Raw genomic sequence first — 23,802 nt, 5'->3', positions numbered from 1 at the left:
TTCCAAAATTTCTGGCATATTGAGTGCAGTACTTTCACAGCATCATCCTTTAGGATTTGAAATAGCTCAACCGGAATTCCATCACCTCCACTAGCTTTGTTCATAGTGATGCTTTCTAAGGCCCACTTGACTTCACATTCCAGGATGACTGGCTCTAGGTGAGTGATCACACCATTGTGATTATCTGGGTCGTGAAGATCTTTTTTGTACAGTTCTGTATATTCTTGCCACCTCTTCTTAATATCTTCTGCTTCTGTTAGGTCCATACCATTTCTGTCCTTTATCGAGCCCATCTTTGCATGAAATGTTCCCTTGGTATCTCTCATTTTCTTGAAGAAATCTCTAGTCTTTCCCTTTCTGTTGTTTTCCATTTCTTTTCATTGATTGCTGAGGAAGGCTTTCTTATCTCTCCTTGCTATTCTCTGGAACTCTGCATTCAAATGGGAATATCTTTCCTTTTCTCCTTTGCTTTTCACTTCTCTTCTTTTCACAGCTATTTGTAAGGCCTCCTCAGACAGCCATTTTGCTTTTTTCCATTTCTTTTCCATGGGATGGTCTTGATCCCTGTCTCCTGAACAATGTCACAAACCTCCGTCCATAGTTCATCAGGTACTCTGTCTATCAGATCTAGTCCCCTAAATCTATTTCTCACTTCCACTGTATAGTCATAAGGAATTTGAGTTAGGTCATACCTGAATGGTCTAGTGGTTTTCCCTACTTTCTTCAATGTAAGTCTGAATTTGGCAATACGGAGTTCATGATCTGAGCCACAGTCAGCTCTGGGTCTTGTTTTTGCTGACTGTGTAGAGCTTCTCCATCTTTGGCTGCAAAAAATATAATCAGTCTGATTTCGGTGTTGACCATTTGGTGATGTCCATGTGTAGAGTCCTTTCTCGTGTTGTTGGAAGAGGGTGTTTGCTATGACCAGTGCGTTCTCTTCGCAAAACTCTATTAGCCTTTGCCCTGCTTCATTCCATATTCCAAGGCCAAATTTGCCTGTTACTCCAGGTGTTTCTTGACTTCCTACTTTTGCATTCCAGTCCCCTATAATGAAAAGGACATCTCTTTTGGATGTTAGTTCTAAAAGGTCTTGTAGGTCTTCACAGAACTGTTCAACTTCAGCGTCTTCAGTGTTACTGGTTGGGGCATAGGCTTGGATTACCATGATATTGAATGGTTTGCCTTGGAAACCAACAGAGATCATTCTGTCATTTTTGAGATTGCATCCAAGTACTGCATTTCAGACTCTTTTGTTGACCGTGATGGCCACTTCATTTCTTCTAAGGGATTCCTGCCCGCAGTAGTAGATATAATGGTCATCTGAGTTAAATTCACCCGTTCCAGTTCATTTTAGTTTGCTGATTGCTAGAATGTCGACGTTCAACTCTTGTCATCTCCTGTTTGACCACTTCCAATTTGCCTTGATTCATTGACCTAACATTCCAGGTTCTATGCAATATTGCTCTTTACAGCACTGGACATTGCTTCTATCACCAGTCACATCCACAACTGGGTATTGTTTTTGTTTTCGCTCCATCCCTTCATTATTTCTGGAGTTATTTCTCCACTGATCTCCTGTAGCATATTGGGCACCTACCGACCTGGGGAGTTCCTCTTTCAGTATCCTATCATTTTGCCTTTTCATACTGTTCATGGGGTTCTCAAGGCAAGAATACTGAAGTGGCAAGAATAATGAAGAAAACTTCATTAGTGGCCCAGTTAAAAGGTGGAGAGTTAACCGCCGAGAGGCAGCGTCGGGCTGGCTAAGGGTGGGTTCCTGAGGCCGCCCGACCTGCGTTTAAATCCGGCTGCTTGGCCTAGGGTAGATCAGAAACAGAGCCTCGGTTTTTTCCGCCAAAGGAGTAAGGACCGGCATGCCCACCAGTACTGGGGCTGCTGAACTGAGCAAGGGCGGTCTCCGCGCCGCGCCCCGCCCTCCCGGCCCAGTCCCCGCCCCTCATGGCCCCGCCCCTCCCACGGCGCTGCAGGCTGGACCCAGCGGGTGAGTGAGGGTCACAGAGTCCGGGTCTGGCCGGGGGTGGCGAGGGAACGCCCTGGACGGCGGGACAAGAACGCCCTGGATTCCCGTGACCCGGGGCGGGGGCCCCCGCCGGGTGGTCGGGCGGGTGTGGCGGGGAGACCCGGATCCGGCGACAATCTTCCGCCCCACTTCCGGAGCCGCCACTTTCACTTTCTTTTCCGCTGAAACTGCTGCCCTCCTTCTCAGGACTGACAGGGGCCGCCGCGGGCGCGAGGGAGTTGGGCTGAAATCCCGCACCCCGGAGGGCGCTCCAGCTCCCAGAGGGAGAAGGGCTCCGGCCCAGCGCCCGGGCTGTGCGGCGCCGCTCCTCCCTTCCCCGCAGCCAGGCCTGTCCAGTTTTCTCTGTGGTACAGAGCCGGCTCGGCTTGGCGCTCCCTCACCTCCCACCCGTTCCTCCTCCCAGGCCCCATCCCCGGTCCTCGGGTAATATGATGCTACCCGATTGCCACCCGGAACCCTGAGGCACCAAGAAGGCTCGGGCCGCGCCACTGGCCACCGGCTGGGGCTGAGTTTCTCGTGGTCTGCCCGTCCTCTAGCAGGTGACTGGGAGATAGCATTTCCCCGGAGCTGCAGCCCGCCCCCCCTCCGCGGGGGGATGGGCACAACCACGCCAGATGGACGAGAAGATCAAGAAAGGTGGGCACAGCCTGGGGGCGGCTGAGAAGCTTCGGGTGGGAGGTGGGCCTTGCCAGAACGCGGCCTCTCCTCCCAGAAGGGCCTGGGAGAGGTCTGTTAACCTGTCCTCCTTCTGCCTACTTGCCCCTCAGATTCCTCCCTTGCAGGCAGGTTGCTCCCAAGGGCATCTTGTCATTCTTTTATTTGATGTCCCTAAGGCCTCCCATGGGCCAGCTCTGCTGAGAAGAGGGTGGGGAGCTCCCAGAGGGCAAGAGACCACCCATACTAGTGGGGGACCAGACTTCAGTTGACCTGAATACCAGGGTCTTTGCCTTCCACCTCGCGCCTTCCTCTCAGGTTGGAGAATTAAGTTAGGGCATGTCACCAACCTGCTCACATACCCCTGTGTTTGTTCTTAGAACAGAAGCCTAGAGCAGTTGGGTAGCCTGCATGCCTGCTGACTTTGCTCACTTCTGCTTTTGCTCATCTCTGCCTTCCCCCATCTGCCCCCTTGCTCATTCTGCTGGAGCTTCATTAGCTTCTCTGTTCTAACCCAACCATTTCTTGACCAAGGCCTTTCATTTTCCCTCCACTTGAAACACTTTTCCCCAACCACGTCTTGACATTATTCAACACTCCTGCTTCAGGTCTTAGCTTCAATGTCACCTCCTCTTCTCTTTCCTGATCTCCTTATCCTGTTCATTTCCCTGCCAGCATGGATCACAGTCTGAATCTTTTTCTTTTGTTAAACTTGTTTGTTGTCTTCTTACTGGGCTGGGAAGTCCATGAGAAGAGGGCCCCTGTTTATCTTATTCACTGCTGAAGCCCAGTTTTTGTGACAGTGATTGGCACACAGTAAGAGGTCAATCCTAAAGGAAATCGACCCTGAATATTCATTGGAAGGTCTGAAGCTGAAGCTCCAATACTTTGGTCACCTGATGCAAAGAACCAATTCATTGGAAAAGACCCTGATCCTAGGAAAGATTGAGGGCAGAAGGAGAAGGGGGCAACAGAGGATGAGATGGTTGGATGGTATCAACGGATATGAGTTTGAGCAAACTCCGGGAGATAGGCAAGGACAGGGGAGCCTGGTGTGCTGCAGTCCATGGGGGGTCACAAAGAGCTGGATACAACTTAGTGACTGAACAGCAAGAGCTCAATAAATGTTTGTTGGATAAACAAGTGCAAGTATGGGGGACCTGGGAATATGAAGGGAAAACAGAACCAAATGAGCAGGGGTGGGGAGTGTCAGAGAAGGCCTCTCAGAGAAAAGGGACTTTTAAGCTGGGTGCTGAAGGATGTGTAGGAGTTTACCAAGAAGACAGAGAGGAAGCAGCATGTATAAAGAATCACCTCCTTCCTCACCCTTCTTACCCATAAAGAAAAATAAACCCTGTGCTAACCTGCTTCCACTGTGGATTTCAGCTGAGGAGGTGGCCCAGAGACTCACCCGAGCAGTGGCTGGTGGGGATGAACAGGTGGCTATGCAGTGTGCCATCTGGCTGGCAGAGCAACGGGTGCCCCTGAATGTGCAACTGAAGCCTGAGGTCTCTCCAACACAGGACATAAGGTGAGAAGTGCGTGGCTGACCAGGAAGCCCAGGGTTCAGAGCTTCCTGAACCCCAGTGGGCTGCAATATAGTGTTGGCCTGTAGAATAGTTAGAGCTTCCCTGGTGGCTCAGTCGGTAAAGAATCTGCCTGCAATCTGGGAGACCTGGGTTTGATACCTGGGTTGGAAAGATCCGCGGGTTGGAAAGATCCCCTGGAGGAGGGCATGGCAACCCACTCCAGTATTCTTGACTGGAGAATCCCCGTGGACAGAGGAACCTGGTGGGCTGCAGTCCATGGAGTCACAAAGAGTCAGACATGACTGAACAACTGAGCACATAGAACAGTTAAGTTATTCTTAATGGCAGATTCTGGGGTCAAGAGCCCAAGCTTCAAACCCCAGCTCTGTCACAAATCAGCTCTGCGATCTAAGGGAGGTCATTTCACCTCTCAGAGTTTTGTTTTGTTTTTAATTTAAAAAATGGAACATAGTAGTAGAGCTGTTAATAGGGTCGTTGCTGCTACTGCTTGCTGCTAAGTCGCTTCAGTCATGTTCGTCTCTGTGCGACCCCATAGACGGCAGCCCACCAGGCTCCCCCGTCCCTGGGATTCTCCAGGCATGAACACTGGAGTGGCTTGCCATTTCCTTCTCCAATGCATGAAAGTGAAAAGTGAAAGTGAAGTGGCTCAGTCGTGTCCAACTGCTAGCGACCCCATGGACTGCAGCCCACCAGGCTCCTCCCTCCATGGGATTTTCCAGGCAAGAGTACTGGAGTGGGGTGCCATCGCCTTCTCAGGAGGTGTATTAGAATGATAGGTCTCGTAGAACAGAGAACACATATTAACAGTGGCGTAAACAACTTTGATGGTAGGCACTCCAGGTGTGGAAGCTCTGCTCTCTGTAGTTCTCAGAGCTCCTGCTTCTTTTGTCTTATTATTATGCCACTCATGACCTCCTTTCTCAGGTTCACCTTATGATCCAAAATGGCTCTTCCCGTTCCAGCCATTGCATCACCATTCTTGTCAATAGGAAGGAAGAAGGGCACACCCTCCCACTCTTAAGAACACAGCTCACAAAATTGCACAGTCTTCTTCCACTTAACTCGCATGGCCAGAACTGTCTCGCACAGCCACACGCAGCTTGAAGGGAGGCTGTCTGCCCCAGGAGACTTAAACTTGATGCTGAAATGCTCAGCACAGTGCCCACATATTAAACACTCAAATGTTTTTTTCCTGCTGTGCAGTAAGACACTTTTGCAGTTTCTAATTTTCAATATTGGATCCCATTTGATTTTTTATTGAGATATAATTGACAGACCCTATTCAGCAATTTAAAGTGCATAGTTCGAGGCTTTTAGTATATTCACAGTTGTGTAACCACCACCATAACCAATTACAGAAACTTTTCATCATCCCATTAAGAAACCCCATACCCATTAATAGACACTCCCTATCTCCCGAGTTTTCTTACCTCAACCCCTCAACCTTAGGCAACAACTAATTTACTTTCTATCTCTAGAAATTTGCCTACTCTGGGAATTTCATATAAATCAAATGGAATTATACACTATGTGGCCTTTTGTGTCTGGGCTTCTGTCACTTAGCAGCATGTTTTCTAGATTCATCCATGTTGTAGCATGTATCAAAACTTCATTCCTTTTTATGACTGAATAATAATCTATTGTATGGTTATACCATATTTTCTTTATTAATCAGTCGATGGACATTTGGGTTGTTCCCACTTTTTTGACTAACATACACAATGCTGCTATGAACATTTGAGTCCAAGTTTTTATATGGACATAATTTTTCCCCCAGTTTTATTGAGATATCATTGACATACAAAACAGAGTTAGTTGACGGTATTGTGACTTACAATAAGAAATGTATATTCTTCCTGTTCTTGGCACTGAGCTCCTAAAACCCTTGGAATTTCTTAAGTGATGAGAATGATAAAGGTGCATTTTGTTATGTTAGTGAGGTGACTCTTGGACTGCCCCTAAATTGCCTAAGGTTGGAGGCTGGTCATAAAAGGAGCCAGCCCTGTGGTTAGAGACATTGAACTTTCAGTCTCATCACCACATCTCCGGGGAGGGGAAGAGGGCTGAAGGTTGAATCATCAGTAGCCCATGGATTAATCAGTCATGCCTATGTAATGAGGCCTCCATAAACACTCAAAAAGACAGGGTTTGGATTTTGGAGAGAATGATGCCCCTTCTCACATACCTTGCTCCATACATCTCTTCCATTTGGCTATTATATCCTTTCATAATATAGTAAGTAAATATTTCTCTGAGTTCTGTGAGCTGTTCTAGCAAAATAGTCAACCCATGGAGGAGGTCGTTGGAATCCCTAATCTATATCCAGTCAGTCAGAGAACAGGTGACAACTTGGGGTTTCGATTGGTATGTGAAGTGGTGGGAGCAGCCTGGTAGGACTGAGCCCACAACCTGTGGAAGCTGACGCTGTCTCTGGGTAGAGAGGGCCAGAATCAAGTTGAATTGTAGGATGCCCTGCTGGTGTCTGAAAATTGCTTGGTGTTGTGTGGGAAGCCTTCCCTCTCTTTCCTCTTCCATGTGTTGGAAATTGAGCCTCAGAACCATTTTAGATGTATGACATATGCTTTAATATATGTATATATTGCACAATGATTACCACACTAAGTTTAGTTAACATCCATTGCCTGACATAGTAACAAATTATTTTTTCTTGTGACAACTTTTAAGACTTACTCTCTGAGCAGTTCTCAAATATACGATATTGTTAACCATGTTGTACATCTCTTCTCCAGAACTTACTTATCTTAAAACAGGAAGTTTGTAGCTTTGGATCACCTTCACCCCTACAACCCCCCAATCAGTCTGTTCTGTTTCTCTGACATTGATTTTTTTTTTAATTCCATATATAAGTGGTATAATACAGAATTTGTCTTTCTCTGTCTGATTTATTTCACTTAGCACAATGTCCATGTTGTTGCAGATGCCAGAATTTCCTTCTTTTTATGGCTGAATAATATTTCATTGTGTATGTATATGGAAACAACCTAAGTAACCACGAATGAATAAAGAAACCGTGGCGTGTATGTGTACAATGGACACCTATTTTCATTTCCCATTCTATGGGTTGTTTTTTCACTGTATTGATAGTGTCCTCTGAAGCACGTGTTTTCAATTTTGATGAAATACTGTTTATCTGTTTTCTCTTGTTTGTGCTTTTGATGTCATCTAAGAAACCACTGCCTCATCCATGGTCATAAAGGTATACCTTTATTTTTAAGAGTTTTATAGTTTTAGCTCTTATATTTACATCTTTGATCCCTTTTGAGTTAAGTTTTGTTACGGTGAGAGGCAGAGATCCGACTTCATTCTTTTGCTTGTGAATATCTAGTTGTCACAGCACTGTTTGTTAAAAATAAAAAGACTGTTTTGTCTCTGTTTAATATCTTGGCACCTTTGTTGAAAATTATTTGACCATAAGTCTGAAGTTTATTTTTGAAACGTAATTTCTAGTCTGTTGCTCTATATGTCTGTCCTTATACCAGTAAGACAGTTTTCATTATTATAGCTTTGTAGTAAGTTTTTAAAACAGAAGCATAAGTACTCCAACTTTGTTCTTCTCTTTCAAGATTTTTTTTGGCTATTCTGGGTCCCTTGAATCTCCATATGAATCTTAGGGTTAGTGTGCCAGTTTCTGCAAAAAAAATGTGAGCTGAAATTTTGACAGGGATTGCATTTACATCTGTTGATCACTTGGCCATTTGATTTCAAATAAAATACTTGTATATCCATTTCTTGATACATCCACTTAAGATGGTATCTGTGTACACTCCTTGTTATGAAAAATGAGGAATTTAACATACTCGTCTCACTGATCCCTTTTCCTAACTTCCTGGGTTTTGTTAGTACTGTAGTAGAAGTGCTCCCAGTTGAACTCCACTTTATTCCCCCAATTAAATGACACCGTAGTTGCTGCTGTGAAACATACCACCACACACAGCTTTTTTATATCAGTTGTACTTGTTATTTCCATAGCATAATTTAATAGCTGTTATATCAAGAAATAAAACACGAATGCTAAAAGAGAATTTTGTCTATGAAAACTTAAATTGATTGCTTTAGAAAGACAAAATAGAGATGAGGCACACACACAAAAAAGCTGTTCATTTTAGGGTGAGTGAATTGTTAAAAAAAAAATATATATATGGTAAAAATCCAAAAGGGCTCTCTGTACTCAGATGCTTCGAGAGTCTTAAGTTCTTGCTCCACTTTAAAGAAGCTGATACTAGAGATCAGAAACCATGTATAATGGGTATGGAAAGTGAAGTCGGAAAGTGAAGTCTCTCAGTCGTGTCCGACTCTTTGCAACCCCATGGACTATAGCCTACCAGGCTCCTCTGTCCATGGGATTTTCCAGGCAATAGTACTGGAGTGGATTGCCATTTCCTTCTCCAGGGGATCTTCCCGACCCAGGGATGGAACCCAGGTCTCCCACATTGTAGACAGACGCTTTACCGTCTGAGCCACCAGGGAATAGTTCGTACAAAAAGAAAAAAAAAATCATGGGAAACTCCAGCAGATTTGTACTAAATGAAAAACAAAACGAGTGGCCTTTTTACCTAGAGATCAGCCATTGAATGCACATGTGTATCCTGTAAGGGAAAATTAAGTGTTAGAGTCTGCAACTGTGTCTGCATTTCTCTGCTGTAATGAATTTTCTGACTGATCACTGCTGACCTGGTGACGGCAGAAATGAGGGTTCCAACTGTGCTTCTCTGTTATTGGTGTTAAGGCTATAGCTTTTATTTTTTAAATTTTATTTATCTTTTGAGTCTTAGTTGTAGGATCTTTGATCTTCATTGTGGCGTGCAGAATTTTTTTTTTAGTTGTGGCATGTGGGGTCTAGTTCCCTGACCAGGGATCGAACCTGGGCCCTCTGCACTGGGAGCTCAGAGCCTTAGCCACTGGACCACCAGGGAAGTCTTGGTTATAGCTTTTAGATTTTCTTTTCTAAGTAAAATTAAGGCTTCTATGCTTTGCCTCTAGGTTGATACTAAAAATGTAAACCCAGTACAATAGCATTTATAGTATTTTGATTATGGAAATATTACTCAGTGTAAAATAAGTACTGCAGTTGACACTGTATCTTTCATGTTTCAAAACCCCTGCTGCTTGAAGGAGAATGTCTTGAAGGTTAAGATCTTTAAATTTCCTTTCCTTCTTTAAATTCCCTTTTAGTTTTCTATTCTGCATCAGACTCAGCTATTCTTGTTTCTTGTATTCAAAGACTTTTCATGTGGAGAAGTGGATGGTAAATGTTTGTTGTCTTTATGTGTCTAAAACTTGCTCATTTCATTGATAGTCGGCTAGATGTTGAAAATCTTTATCCTGAGAAATTTTGAGGGTATTTTCTGGAGTATTTTAAAGCAAGTCTCGGATTTTAGCTCATTCATAAGTAACTTGATATGTCTTTAAAACTAATGACTTGAAAAATAACCTCAATACCATTATTACACCTGAAACATTAACAACTCCTTAAAATCCTCTAATACTCTATTTGTATTAAACTTTCCTTGATTATCTCATTAGTATTTTTTATAGTTGGTTTGTTCTAATCAGGAGCCAAACGAGAATCGACACATAGCATTTCTTAATGTTGTCTAAGTCTCTAACCACTTTCTCTATTTTTAGTGCCATTGATTTTTTAGAAATCTGGTTTTTGATCTCCAGAATTCTCCCACATTCTGAGTTTACGAATTGCCTCCCTGGAATGTCATTTGGTGTCTCTCATTTTCCTTGTGAACCTGTAGATGGATCTGAAGGTTAGATGAGTCAGGAGTTACTGTTAGATTCCCAGCAACTCTTCTTCATTTTCTGATTGTTTCTTGCTGTTCTTGCTTTAAGGATGCAGCGTTTTCCCAAGTTGCTCTGGAGGTTCTAAGTGGGCTTTTTTCTGTGTCCCGAAATCAGTTCTGTTTTTTCGTCTCAGCCATCCATTTTCGTGCCATTGGTCTTCCCAAAAAGTTTTCACATCTTTTAGAAGATTGGTGTTTAAAACCACTTTCTCCGAAATACTCCTGTTTGGATTTAAATCCTGCCTCTAACAGTTATTGTTTACTCAGCAGAGTCACTATAACCTCTCTATGCCTCCTGTTTTTATCTGTAAAATAGGGGAGATGACAGTACGTGTCTCATGGGTTCATTGAGAGAACTGAGTTAATACATGTTAAGTGCTTTAGAGTCTTAGCATACAGTTAATAATAGCTGCTGTGGTTTGGTTAAGGAGCCAATAATAGCCAGTAATACAAGAGACTGAAGGAGGCAGCGCATTAAGGCCCTGATGCCACGGTGAGTTTGGATTTTATTCTGAGAGCCTTGTGGAGCCACTGCAGGGCCTAAGCAGTGAGTTCTGATCCAGGAGGAAGCACAGGGGAGTGGGAATCCAGGAGCTAGCTGGTGGTTGAGGTTGGACCTTCACCCAGAGCCCTTGCCCTCCCCGCAGGCTGTGGGTGAGCGTGGAGGATGCACAGATGCACACGGTCACTATCTGGCTCACGGTGCGGCCTGACATGACGGTGGCCTCCCTCAAGGACATGGTGAGTGAGGGGGTGAGAGGGAGGGCGGAGCTTCCCCTTTTGCCCCCGCCTGTCTCTGCTCTGCTCCTCCCTCCCCACACCTCCTGTCCATCCTCCCTGACAGGTGTTCCTAGACTATGGCTTCCCACCAACCCTGCAGCAGTGGGTGATCGGGCAGCGGCTGGCCCGGGACCAGGAGACTCTGCACTCCCACGGCGTGAGGCGGGACGGGGACAGCGCCTACCTCTATCTGCTGTCCGCCTGCAACACCTCGCTCAACCCTCAGGAGCTGCAGCGGGAGAGGCAGTTGCGGATGCTGGAAGGTAAGGCTCTGCTTCCTGGTGATGTGGACTCACCTGTGGTCGTAGGGCAGGAGGGAGTGAGGCGCAGAGCCCAGGGGCTTTCCATCAGGGACTTGCCTGAAGGACCTTATCCATAGTGGGGAAGAGAGGACAAAGGACACCCCAGGAGGGAGCCATCTGGGGAACCCTTTGGAGAACAGCCAGTCTAGGGGAGAAGGGCTGAGTTCAGTCCCCACCCTGGCGTTTATCAACTCCTTGACCTCAGGCAAGTTCCTTCCTATCTCTCCTCCTCAGTTTTCTAAATCTGTAAATTGGATGTTATAGCTAGTTTTTAAATTTTTTACTTCTTATTCTGAAATATTTCAGACCTACAGAAAAGTTGCAAAATTGTACAAAGAATTGTGTAAGGAATTCCCATGTACCTTTCATGTGGATTCCCAAATACTAATATTTTGACTGTATTTGGTTTATCATTGTCTCCATGTAAAATTATTTATTTATGCATAAATAATTTTTGGAGATGTTTTGAGAGTAGGTTGCAGACATGATGTCCCTTTTCCCTAAATAGTTCAGTTTGTATTTCCTTAAAAAAAAAGGTCATTTTCTTACATTTATTGTACAGTTAGCAAATTTAGGAAATTAACTTTGATACAGTACCGCTACCTAATGTGCAGATCTTGCTCAAATTTTACCAGTTGTCTCACTCATGTCCTTTATAGTGAAAGACCTGGCTCTTGGCCTTGGTGTTTCTCAGTCTTTTTCAGTCTTTGATCTCTGGTCTTCCCTTGACTCTCCAGGCCAGTTTTGTTTTTAGCTTTTCCGTCCTATGTACCCTCGGAAATGGATTCAGTTTCAGTATTTTGGCAGGGCCACTTCAGAAGTGTTGTTTGGGGCAGGGGTACACTGATGGCTGCCCTGGGGGACGTCGTCCTGGATGGTTACCTGTACCCGGCGTGCGCTCTCTACTCGTACCGGTGCCTCTACCTGGCCGCTGCCGCCAAGGGAAAAAGCGGGGCCGACGAGGGTGGCTGACGACCCCGGGGCGGGGGCTACCCTCCCGTTTCCTCCTCCTCTGACGGCGCGGCCTCGTCGTCCTTCCCGATTTTTAAAAAAAAAAAAAAAAAAGAAGTGTTGTTTGTCCCTCTTGGTGCACTTGTGTGGACACTTAGGCACACAGGAGATCTGTTTTCAAGCAGGGTTCTTAAGCCGGGTGGACCTAGGAGCAGTGGTGGGTAGAAGGAGAGACTGTGACCCTGTGAGAGCCAGGACACTCAGCCATGGCTGGGCCCACCTGGCAAGATGGAGCTGGAAACTCCTTGGAGCAGAGGGAGAGGATAGAAGGGGGGTTTTCTGGCTGGCTCAGGGTGTGGATGATATTGGCTACATGGATCCACCACCCTTTGAACCCTTTTTCCCAGATCTGGGCTTCAAGGACCTCACGCTGCAGCCACGGGGCCCCCTGGACCCAGTTCCCCCAAAGCCTGGGGCCGCTCAGGAGCCGGGTCGGGGGCAGCCTGATGCAGTGCCAGAGCCCCCGCCGGTAAGCTGCCCCAAGTGCGCCCCTGTGCCCTGCCCCCTGCGCTCCCCCCCCCCATTTAGTCTCCCTGCCATCACTGCCCCTCTACCCCCAGGTGGGCTGGACGTGCCCTGGCTGCACCTTCATCAACAAGCCCACTAGACCTGGCTGCGAGATGTGCTGCCGGGCGCGGCCCGAGGCCTACCAGGTACCCGCCTCTTACCAGCCAGACGAGGAGGAGCGAGCGCGCCTGGCCGGTGAGGAGGAGGCGCTGCGCCAGTACCAGCAGGTGGGCACCAAAGTCCCCGGAAAGACACCTGCAGCCTGGACAGGGGAGGCATAGGCCAGAAAGGGAGACACATCCACATTGCTCCTGCCCCCTGTTGCTGCCCCCTTGTGGTCACACCGGTGGTGGTGACCCTACACTTGACTGTGACCGGCCTCTTCCTGAGGTCATTCATACTACCTCTGAGACCCTACTCCCCAGCTGTGACGCACATCCAGGCTTATTTGTGCTCCCCCTTCCCCCTTCCCCATGAGCTGTGGCGCCACCCCTGGCTTTGACTTACTTTCCCATCATGCACTCAAGGGTACCTGGCTCTGACCCCAGCATCCTAGACAAGACCCAGACCACACCCCTGCTTCATCCAGCTGTGACCTAGGTCTTGCTCCATTAGCCCTGACCTCATCCTGAATCCTACTATTCCTGACCCCCACCCCCCACCCCTTCCTTCCTGGCTGTAGCCCTCCTAGACTTCCTGAGAGCCTGGACCCAGCTCCTTGCTGCCCACTTGGAGGCTGACCCGCCCCCTGTTCTGCCCCATCCCACTGTCCCCCATCCCACTGTTACACACTCACAGATTATGTAGATACATAACCCTGAGCAGTTTCCCATTCTGATCCAATGTCCCCGTCCCGCCCTTGGACCCAGTGCTGGCCATGACCTCATTGCTGGTCCCATCTACAACCCTGGCCCAGACCCCGGCCCTCTCTCCCGACTTGCTCTGCTCCCTCGCTTTATCACCACCCCCCAACCCCCTGCCTTTCCCCCTGGAGCTACCCCTGCCGTGCTTCTTGGCAGAGATGGGAGTCCTGCTACCCCTGACTCCCCGCTCAGATCCGGGCCCCATCTCCCCCTGAGTTGACCCTACATTGTAGCCTTAAACAGCCCCTGCCTGGCCCACCTCCTGCCCCACCCCCGTGTTTGGTCGCCTCGCTCCTGGTCCTACCCTTATCATTTACGCCGCTTGCCCACTGCCTGCCCCATACGCAGCCCCACCCTAACCCCAGGATCCTTCCATGAGCCCCCCTTTGCCTCTCGTTAGGTGGTCTGACCCATCCTACCCCCTCACCCGGTCCTGCCCTCCCCCGCCAACCCCGACCCGGTCCTGCCCCCTTCCTGGTCTGCCCTCCCCTGAGACCCTGACCCGCCCTGCGGCCCCACCCCCGTGTGCCCAGCGGAAGCAGCAGCAGCAGGAAGGCAACTACCGGAAGCACGTGCAGCTGGATCAGCGGAGCCTGGTTCTGAACACAGAGCCCGCCGAGTGCCCCGTGTGCTACTCGGTCCTGGCTCCTGGCGAGGCCGTGGTGCTGCGCGAGTGTCTGCACACCTTCTGCAGGTGCGGCCCGACTCCCGGCCCTGGCTATGTAGCACCCTGGGCTGGAAGGGGCTGGGGCCCAGGACTCAGCTGTTTGGGCATCCTCACAAACTTGGGAGGTAGGCACCATTTCCTCATCTTGCAGAGGAGGGATGTGAGGTACAGAGAGGCTGCACAGCTCAGACATTCTGGCGCCAGAGCCCGCACCTTTCCGCACCACCGCTGGGCCCATGCAAGGGCAGTGAGTCCCTTGCCTACAGCCTGGGCCAACCCGGCCCTGCTGCTTGCTGGTGGACAGTCTGCCCTCTGAGGCTCTCCTCCTGGCCCTGAATGTGGAGAGCATGTCCTCCTTCACAGCACACATTTGATGAGCTGCTTTGGGTGCCAGGGACTGTGGACTAGGCCTGGGAATCCCCAAATGCCCACAAAAGCTCAGTTTCTGCGTCCTGAAGCTTACCTTCCCATGGTCAGGCTGATGTTAATCAGATAATCACTGATATAATTGTAAATTGTGTCATAAGTGTCAGTGGCTTTTTATAAGCAACAGAGGCCCTGCCCTAGAACAGGTCAGGGAAACCCCTAGGCAAGCTATGTTTGAGCAGACAGGGGATCCATCGTGGGTACGTGCCTGGCCTGCCTGCAGCAGTAAGGGGTCAGTGTGTCTGGAGCAGAGGGATGGAGCAGGTAAGGCATAGGGACAGAGAGGTATTAGAGAGGGTGAGTCACCAGGGCTCTCAGGTTTGCTCTGGGTGGGGTCGGATGGGAGGTTATGAGGAAGGACATGGCTGATCCAGGAAGTCCAGTGAAGAGGCTTCTACAGTTCTCAGGTGAGGGGTGAGGCAACCTTGGCTGGAGCAATATGGTTAGCAGTGAGGTGGACAGACAAGGTGGGTTGATGGGAGGCACCAGAAGAAAGGAAGAAACTGGGGAGGAGCCAGCCCAAGGTCAGGCCTCACCATGCGAGGGCCGGAGTCCTCGGGGGTGGGGTTCAGATGACCCCTACCCACCCCCCCACTCTTCACCCCTCCCCCAGGGAGTGTCTGCAGGGCACCATCCGCAACAGCCAGGAGGCCGAGGTGTCCTGCCCCTTCATCGACAACACCTACTCATGCTCGGGCAAGCTGCTGGAGAGGGAGATCCGAGCGGTAAGGCCTGGGGGAGGGGCACCCCCCTGCCCCCCCACCCTCCATCCCAGGGAACTGGGCTGGGAGCTGGCTGGTGGGAATGGGTTTGAGAGTCCCAGTCTTGGGTTCCGGACATTTGTCAAGAGCCTTCTCTGTGTGGGATGCTGGCGGCCCAAGTAGTGGGCAGGATAGAAATTGGGGGAAATAGCTAGTAAAGAAATCACCCTTGTGAGGAAAAGACAGCAGAGAAGTTAACAACAGTGGGGACAGGACTTCTGGGGCCAGATGGCCCAGGTGACCTCAAGGGCAGATACACAGCCCCTCAGTGCTTTGGTTTGCTCATCTTGAAGTGATAGCAGAAGTGTTCGTGGCTCAGTCGTGTCCGACTCTTTGCGACCCCATGGGCTGTAGTCCGCCAGGCTCCTCTGTCCATGGCATTCCTTTTGGCCACACCTCACAGTTCCCAACCAGGGATCAAACCCTTACCCCCTCCATTGGCAGCACATTCTTAACCACTGGACCGCCAGGGAAGGCACTAACCCGTTCTTTGGATAGAGTTTGTAAACACTGCTGTGTTGGACTTCATGTGTTGGGGGCTTCCTGAAGGTGGCCAGGAGGGCATGCACCAAGGTTTCTGAGTCTCGGGCACCAAGGTTGTGGTCTGCTGGCAGCTCCTGAGCCCTGAGGAATACCAGCGGTTTCTGGACCTGGGCATCTCCATTGCGGAAAACCGCAGTGCCTTCAGCTACCACTGCAAGACCCCGGACTGCAAGGGATGGTGCTTCTTTGAGGATGATGTCAATGAGTTCCCCTGCCCCGTGTGCTTCCATGTCAACTGCCTGCTTTGCAAGGTGGGGACAGGGACCCACCCTGCCCAGTCACTCTGATCCTGCTAGGAGCTCATTGCAAGTCCAAGCTTATTATAGGAATAAGAGAAGGGAGCCAGTATACTGACCCAGTTCCCATGGCTTAGAGCTGCGTGTCAGTGGCCGGGTGTGGCTTGAGTCCTGACCTGAGCCTAACTCTTAGATTGAGCCCTGAGCCTGGACTGACCCTGGCCTAAGACTGAGCCCCAGTTCTGCCCTCTGACTAACCCTGAGCCTAGTCACAGACCAACCCCAGCCCTGGCCTCAGGCTGTCAACCTCTGTCCTGAATGAGCCCTGACCTCAAACCCAGACTGAGCCCTACCTGACCCTCACTTCAGGCCATCCCCGTCATCATTCTCTTAACAGGTGACCACTATAGAGACTGGTCTTGAGCTGGTAGACAGGGCCGAGCCTGGTCACAGTCCAGTAAGCTCACTCTTAGAGCATTACACCGGCAACCAGGGCAGAACTCAGCTGGGGACAAGGGGCTGTGCCCTGGGTGAGAGGTACTTTAGGGATTTCTGTGCCTATCAGGACTTAAATAGGTATATATGATTATTATCGTATGTGATGACCCTGGCTTCACCACCCTGGCCTCAGTGTCCTCTTCTATAAAATGGGTTGTAGTTTACAAAGGAAGGCTCTGTCACTGACACCATCTAGGCATTAAGTGCTTGTGCGGATGCCTGCTCTGGCCCTAACTGTCTGGGAGCTTTCTCATCTCGAGCGCCTCATCCGCTCCAGGCCGTCCATGAGCAGATGAACTGCAAGGAGTATCAAGATGACCTGGCCCTGCGAGCTCAGAATGATATGGCTGCCCGGCAGACGACAGAGATGCTGAGAGTAAGGCTGGGTCAGGGCTGAAGGCCGAGGGTCTGAGTTTTGGGGAGCAGTGGGGGCTTCTTAGCCAGGGCTGTGGTTCATGCAGCCCTGGAGGCTCTGAGCTCCTGCTGGCATTTCTGCCATCCAGAGACGGGACTCAGGACACGTGGTCAGGTGGCGGGCAGCAGGGAGTGTCAGGGTGAAGGGAGGCAACTGCAGACACAGGAGAGGAGGCTGCATTGCAGCTGGGCCTGGGTAGAGCAGCATGGGAGAATGAATCTGAGACTCTGGAGGTGGCCGATTTCTCTCTGCAGTGGGGCGTGGGCCAGGGAGCGGGCTGGCTCTGAGGTCAGCACCTTCTCTGCTCCAGACCATGCTGCAGCAGGGTGAGGCCATGCACTGCCCACAGTGCCAGATCGTGGTGCAGAAGAAGGATGGTTGCGACTGGATCCGGTGCACTGTCTGCCACACTGAGATCTGCTGGGTCACCAAGGGCCCCCGCTGGGGCCCCGGGGTGAGTGCCCTGACAGCAGAGGGCTCAGGAGTACTGCGGGAGGTGCCCGAGACTAGAGTTCGTACAAGTCAGCCCATGGGCCAAGTCTAACTCCAGCGCCTGCATTTGTGAAGTTCATGAACTAAGAAAGCTTTTTGCATTTTTTAAATTGGTTGAACATATCAATACCTATGGCTGATTCATGTTGATGTTTGGCAGAAACCAACACAACACTGTAAAGCAGTTATCCTTCAATTAAAAATAAATTAATTAAAAAAAAAAAGCAAAAGAGGGGGGCTTGAAGCTAGAAAGCCTGGGTTCTAACTTTTCCCCAAACTGTCTATTCTTGATTAAATGAGAATAATAAAAGAGAAATACAATTTAAAAAATGGTTGAACGTATTAAAAGGAACATATTTTGTGACATGTAAAAATTATACGAAACCTGAATTTTAGTGTCCGTAAGTAAAGTTTTGTGGGAGCCCCGCACATTCGTTGGCATTCTGTCTGTGGCTGCTTTTGCGTTGCAAGGATAGAGCCCGTCTGGCTGGCAAAGCCTCAGATAACTCTCTGACCGTTTACAGAAATATTTGCCCATCCCTGCCCTAGAGGGTGCATGTGGGAGTCTGAAGTGGAGGAGTGGGTCCCTGGCTCTGGCACACACTGACTGTGTGGTTATTCCGTTACTCCCTTCTCTGAGCCTGTTTCTTCTGTAAAATGGAGATGATAGCAGAGCCCATCTCAGGCTTCTTGTCAGAATCAAATGGAAAACAGGCGAGAGCAGTGGTATCTGTCATCGTGAGGAGTGTTTCTGGAGTTGGGGCTGGTGTTGTTCATGTCCAGGCAGACAGTGAGACAGGTAGAGCGCTCCCTCCTGCCACCAGCCTGCTGACCCCCTCCAGATATGCAAAAATTCATCAGGTCCTTTGCGGCTCTGGGTCTCAGGTTGGGTAGATAGAGACCACATAATTGAGGGTGCTACGAGAGACCAGAAAGGCCTTGAGAGCTGCCTCCATCTGGTAGCTGAGGCTGTGAGGATCACTCTTAGCAGCAGAATGTGCCCAGGCCAAGACCCATGGTGGGCGAGTGCACTTCGTGGGTGTGATGGGGTGCCTGGGGCTGGGGTGGGGCACTGCTCTCTTCTCTGTCCTGACCTTCTCTCCTCTCCCCTCTCATCTCCTAGGGCCCGGGAGACACCAGCGGGGGCTGCCGCTGCCGGGTGAATGGGATTCCATGCCACCCCAGCTGTCAGAATTGCCACTAAGCTGAGGATGGTCTGGTCCCCCTGCTGACCCAGCCCCACATCTACAAGCTTCTGTGGGACAGGCCTGGTGCTTTGGCTCTGATTTCTTTGCGCTCGGCCGAGACAGGGGCCCTGAAGTGGCCAAGGCCTTTGAGCTGCGTGGATGGCCTTGTTTACTGTGGGCATTGCAAGGGCCCTGCCTGAGCTGGCCGTTGTCCATGGCTGCATCTGCCCCGGTGCCTTTGTCCTTCCCCTGGGGCTCACCAACCAGACCTTTCATCTCTCTGCGGCTCCCATCTGTCTGACCCAGCCTTAAATAGAGCCCCAGCCAGAGGCCTTGCTGGATGGAGCCTCTGAGAGCCCTGGATGAGTCCATACATCCCTCATCCACCACACTCGTCTGCTGAGCACTCAGCCTGCGGCCTCTCCCATTGGCTTTCTGGGGGTGACTTTTCTCTGGCTTTGCTGTTGGAGGCCTGAGGGCCTCTTAGAATTGCTGCTAATTCCACTTAGAGCCAGGAGGGAGACCTGGCATCCTGAAGCCCAGCCAGTTCTGCTTCTGCACTCCCTCTTCGCTGCCTGTGTACACTGATTAAAATGGTTTTCCAGGAAGGCCTGAGTGTGATGTCATGAGAGAGAGCGGAGGGGTCATGGGCTGGGACTCTGCACAGAGACAGGCAGGGGCCCAAGCTCTCTGGGAATTGCAGTCAAAAGTTGATGTGTCGCCCCTGTCAGTGTAGAACGAGGGTGTGAACAGAGCACAGGGATCCTTGCTCCGGACTTGGCACCCCTGCACCCACTTGAGGGCAGCATGCTCTGGGTCAACCTTGACCTGGACAGGCAGCTTGTACTGTGTTGAGAGTCTGCCAGCTGGTGTTTGCAGGTGTGTGTGGGCTTCAGGCGGGGAGGGAGGGGCTGGGGCAGCAGCTACAGGCTGGCAGGAAATTCTTGCTCTGAATTTCTAGCCTCTCAGTGGGCATCCACTGTCAGGGAACAGAGATATTTCAGGAAGAGGTGAACGTGCCGCTGCTGCAGGGTGATGCTGTGAGCACTTTTAACATCTGAGATAAGATGGCATATTATTATTGGTCCAGTGCTGTTTACTAGACCTATTCTGTGCTGGTCAGATGAATAAAATACGGTTCTGGGTGTTCATTCTAGAAGTTTTTACCTCCTACTCAGACCCCTCCTACTCCCCCCTGCCCCCAATGAAGGCCAGCACACTGTCTGAGCCAGGATGTGGACATCATTACAACAGGTGGAGGGCATCTTTGCGGCTCACAGTCTAGACTCCAGGCTCCAGGATTTTTGAAAGTGTTAGTCACTCATGTCCAACTCTTTGGGACCCCATAGACTGTAGCCCTTTCTGTCCTCTGTCCATGGGATTCTCCGGGCAAGAATACTGGAGTGGGTTGTCATTTCCTCCTCCAGGAATCTTCCCAACCTAGGGATCAAACCTGGGTCTCCCATATTATAGGAATATTCTTTACTGTCTCAGCCACCAAGAGTTGGGGGATGTCATTTGGAGGGAGACAGAGGGGAAGGGCTTATTCTAGACCCTAGAAAGGAACAGCCATTCTGTTCCTGGGTGCCAAGGCTCAAGAGAGTTGACCCCAGGCTCTGTGAGCAGAGAGGTGAGATAATGTGAGTGCTTTCCTGCTGTGCATCAGCTCATGAATCATGAAGGCTTTCCCTCCCTGGGAGTAAGAAGGAGTCAGGCAGAGCCACTGACCAGAGGAAACAGCAAGCTGAGCTGAGCTGGACCCCAGGAGAGCGCGGGGCCCACCCAGACCAGGACCAAGTGCTTGCTCTCACCAGCTCCTCCAACCTCCCTCTCTTGCCAGGGCCTGTCTTGACCTTGGTGAACCGTAGAGGCCTGTTGTGGAGCAAAGCAGACCACTCTCTTGGTGCACAGGTACGAACTACTAAGCCCCAGGCTATAACCAGTCTCCCTAGTCTTGTTTTATAAACTTGAATTGGTCGCCAGTATTTTTAAATTGAAGATGCTACATTAAAATCTAGATGTCCAACTTCTCTTGAAAAACACTGAAGCTTGGTAATCTGGGTCCTCATTTCCACGTGGCAGGTCCAGATCACATGTTCCCGATCCAGCTGTCTGCAGTCCTTCACCCCTAGCGCTTGTCGCACCACACTTCCCAGTGCCCTCGCACCATTCTTTTGGCATTGAGTACTAAGAAATGTTAATGAAACGTTTCTTTCCCCGTGGCTGTATCAAAAAAGTGAGGACAAGAGGGAAGTGGGAACCGCATGGGCCGCATCTTTCACTTGGCCCACTCCATCTGCACCAAGGCAGGCAGCGGGTTTATGTCTGCTGCAGCCAAATTGGGGCCGGGGGCGGGGGCGGCCAGGAGGGCAAATGAGATGGTGCAGGGCGGTCCTGGGGTTCTACCTTCCAGCACCATACATCACATGCCAGAGGGTGAAGAACCTAAGATGGGCAGGCTCACAAGTGCTCCCCACTGCTGTCAAATGGAGGCACCACCCTCTCCCAAGGAGTCACCGCAAACATGGCCCTGGCATGAACTCTCTGGGGCAGACTTGAAACCAAACCCACAGGCTTTGGACTCAAGCCATCTACCTGAGGAAGCAGCAGGAGGTCCCAGATGTACTTGTGTGACGCAGTTTTTCTCTTCAGGGCCAGTGGAAGCACACTGCTCAGATAAAGAGCAGCTGCTGATGTGGGCAGGAAGTGGTGAATGGGCCCCACAGCCTGTGTCAGAGTAACACATGTCTTCTTCTAGTGTCTGGGGCTGCCATGAAGGCCACTCACTTAAAAAGCAGGAAGCTGGAGGCAAGCCCACAGCCTTGCCAGCTCACAAAGGCTGCTTGACAAATTCCAACCGTATGTTAAGTCTGGAGAAAAGGGCCTTTGAGAACTGGAAAAAAAGCAGCAGGATACACCAGCAGCAAACACGGAGGGGACGGTAGGGCAAAAGGAAGAACACAAGCCAGGCTGGGCCTCAGGTGCCATCATCTGGTAGTTGTATTTGGCAGGAGCTTCTGGCCTGTTCTTCCTTCCAATCACCACTTAATCCAGGGATGAGCTCCCGGGGCCCAAGCGCAAGGCTGAATTAAGGTGTTTATTGACCCATATATGTTCACGGAAATGAAATAAAAATACTTGTACAACTTCAGTTTGTAAGACGTTTTCACAAACGTCAGTTCATTAAACCAGCCATGGTGGGATGAGACTATCTCTCTTTTACTGTCACTGACAATGAATTTGAGAGATGTAGTGCCTCGGAGAAGCTCACATTGCCAACGAGAGACACATTTGCCATCGTGTCACCAGTCGCTCTCTCCAAACTGAGTTTTGGTCATGGCCCATCCTCACCCTACAAACTGCCTACAGAGGGAGTCCCAGTTGCTTTCCACAGATCTCAAAACTCTCCTCCGCCTGAGCCCCAAGTACACTTCCACTGACAATGCACACTCCCATCTCTGTACAAAACACCCACACCTTTTATTCAGGTGTTATTTTTAGTTTTCCCTTCAGCCTTGTGTGTTGTGCAGTACTTTCTGATATCACGCTTCCCCAATTCTCCAACTGATATCAACTAGGTGTCCAGTAATTCAATCCAGTTCTGACACTAACTACCTGGGAAGTTAGCATCAGATGCCACAAGTTAAAGGGCTCAGTCCCACAAGGCTGTCCCATTTCAGATCCAGTAGCAAATGTGGTGCCCAGACCACCTACACTTCTGCCTGGTCAACTACAAGTTCACTAGTTTCCACAAAACCCTCTCAGGTTCAGTAATTCGCTGGAAGTGTTCACAGAACTCAAGAAAACACTTCACTTACATGTACTGATTTCCTGTAAAGGACACAACTCAGTAACAGCCAAGTAAAAGAGATGCATAGGGCAAGGAATGGCGGGAGGGCTGCAGTATTCCCAAGCCGTCTCGGGCCATGTGATCCTCCCAGCACTTACTTTGATGTATTCAGCAACCCAGCAGCTCTCTGAATCTCTGAACCAAGAGTTTCTGCAGCACTCAATGTCCAGCCTCCCCTCCCCTCCCAGGAGGTCACTGGTGAGGCTCAAAATTCCCACTATGTAAATTGGTACAGCCACTATGGAGAACAGTATGGAGGTTACTAAAAAACTAAAATGATCCTGCAATCCCACCTGTGTATATGACCAGGGGAAAAACAGGATCTGAAAGGAAATACACACCCCAGCATTCATTGCAGCACTGTTTACAACAGCCTAGACATGGATGCTACCTGAATGTCCATCGACAGAGGAATGGATAAAGAAGACGTGGTACATGTACACAATGGAATATTTCTCATTAAAATAAATGAAATAATGCCATTTGCAAAAACATGGATGGACCTAGTCACACTGAGTGAAGCAATTCACACAGAGGAGGAGAAATATGACATTCCTCATATGTAGAATCTTAAAAAAATGATATGAATAAACTTACTTAGAAAACAGAAACATACAGACTTCATGAACCAGTTTATGGTTGCCAGGGTGGAGGGGTGGGGAGGGGGGAAGGGATAGATAGTGAGTTTGGGGTGAACAGGTACACACTGCTGTATTTAAAATGGATAACCAAGGCCCTACTGTATAGCACATAGAATTCTGCTCAATGTTTTGTGGCAGGCTGGATGGGAGGAGTGTTTAGGGGAGAATGGGTACATGTATATGTATGGATGAGTCCCTTCATTCTTCACCTGAAACTACCACGTTGTTTGCTAATCAGCTATACTCCAATACAAAATAAAGTTAAAATAATTGCCCACCATATAATCTTTCTGGTGTTCTGTCCCATCCTGAGGCTATTGAGGGGTCCAACCTTAACTCACCTCAATATCAACCCAGTTGGAATCAAAAGGAAATCATTATGAACAACAAAAGACACCCCTATCACTCAGAAAATTCTAAGGCTTTTAGGGGAACTGGTGACAAAACCCAAATATTTATTTCACCACACATACCTTTCCTTCAGTTTTCCATTTATCAAATTTCTCTTTACATTTAATCAACTATGAAACTGCCACTGAAAATACATTGCTCCTTCAATGCAGCTCTC

At 49.4% G+C, this 23,802-nt stretch overlaps 1 protein-coding gene across 3 annotated transcripts; it reads left to right on the top strand.

The window, feature by feature from the left end:
• The first annotated feature begins 1,940 nt into the window (after positions 1-1,940).
• Positions 1,941-19,351, top strand: RBCK1 (RANBP2-type and C3HC4-type zinc finger containing 1). Of its 3 annotated transcripts, XM_019972188.2 has the most exons (13): positions 1,941-2,002; positions 2,445-2,677; positions 4,082-4,226; positions 10,703-10,796; positions 10,900-11,098; positions 12,496-12,617; positions 12,709-12,882; positions 14,052-14,212; positions 15,225-15,336; positions 15,987-16,166; positions 16,846-17,025; positions 17,375-17,518; positions 18,680-19,351. In XM_019972188.2, the coding sequence occupies exons 2-13, from the start codon at positions 2,656-2,658 to the stop codon at positions 18,758-18,760; spliced, it is 1,614 nt and encodes a 537-aa protein (XP_019827747.2). In that variant the 5' UTR covers positions 1,941-2,002; positions 2,445-2,655; the 3' UTR covers positions 18,761-19,351. The 3 variants fall into 3 exon arrangements, with proteins under 3 accessions (XP_019827747.2, XP_070657546.1, XP_019827749.1); XM_019972190.2 differs by lacking the exon at positions 1,941-2,002 and having other exon boundaries at positions 2,069-2,677; positions 16,927-17,025; XM_070801445.1 differs by lacking the exons at positions 1,941-2,002; positions 15,987-16,166 and having other exon boundaries at positions 2,061-2,677; positions 16,927-17,025.
• Positions 19,352-23,802: the final 4,451 nt, after the last annotated feature.

The sequence above is a fragment of the Bos indicus genome, chromosome 13 (genome assembly GCF_029378745.1).
Source record: "Bos indicus isolate NIAB-ARS_2022 breed Sahiwal x Tharparkar chromosome 13, NIAB-ARS_B.indTharparkar_mat_pri_1.0, whole genome shotgun sequence".
NCBI lineage: Eukaryota > Metazoa > Chordata > Mammalia > Artiodactyla > Bovidae > Bos > Bos indicus.
Note: the sequence above shows the minus strand (reverse complement) of the source record. Positions and strands in the feature narration are given on the sequence as shown.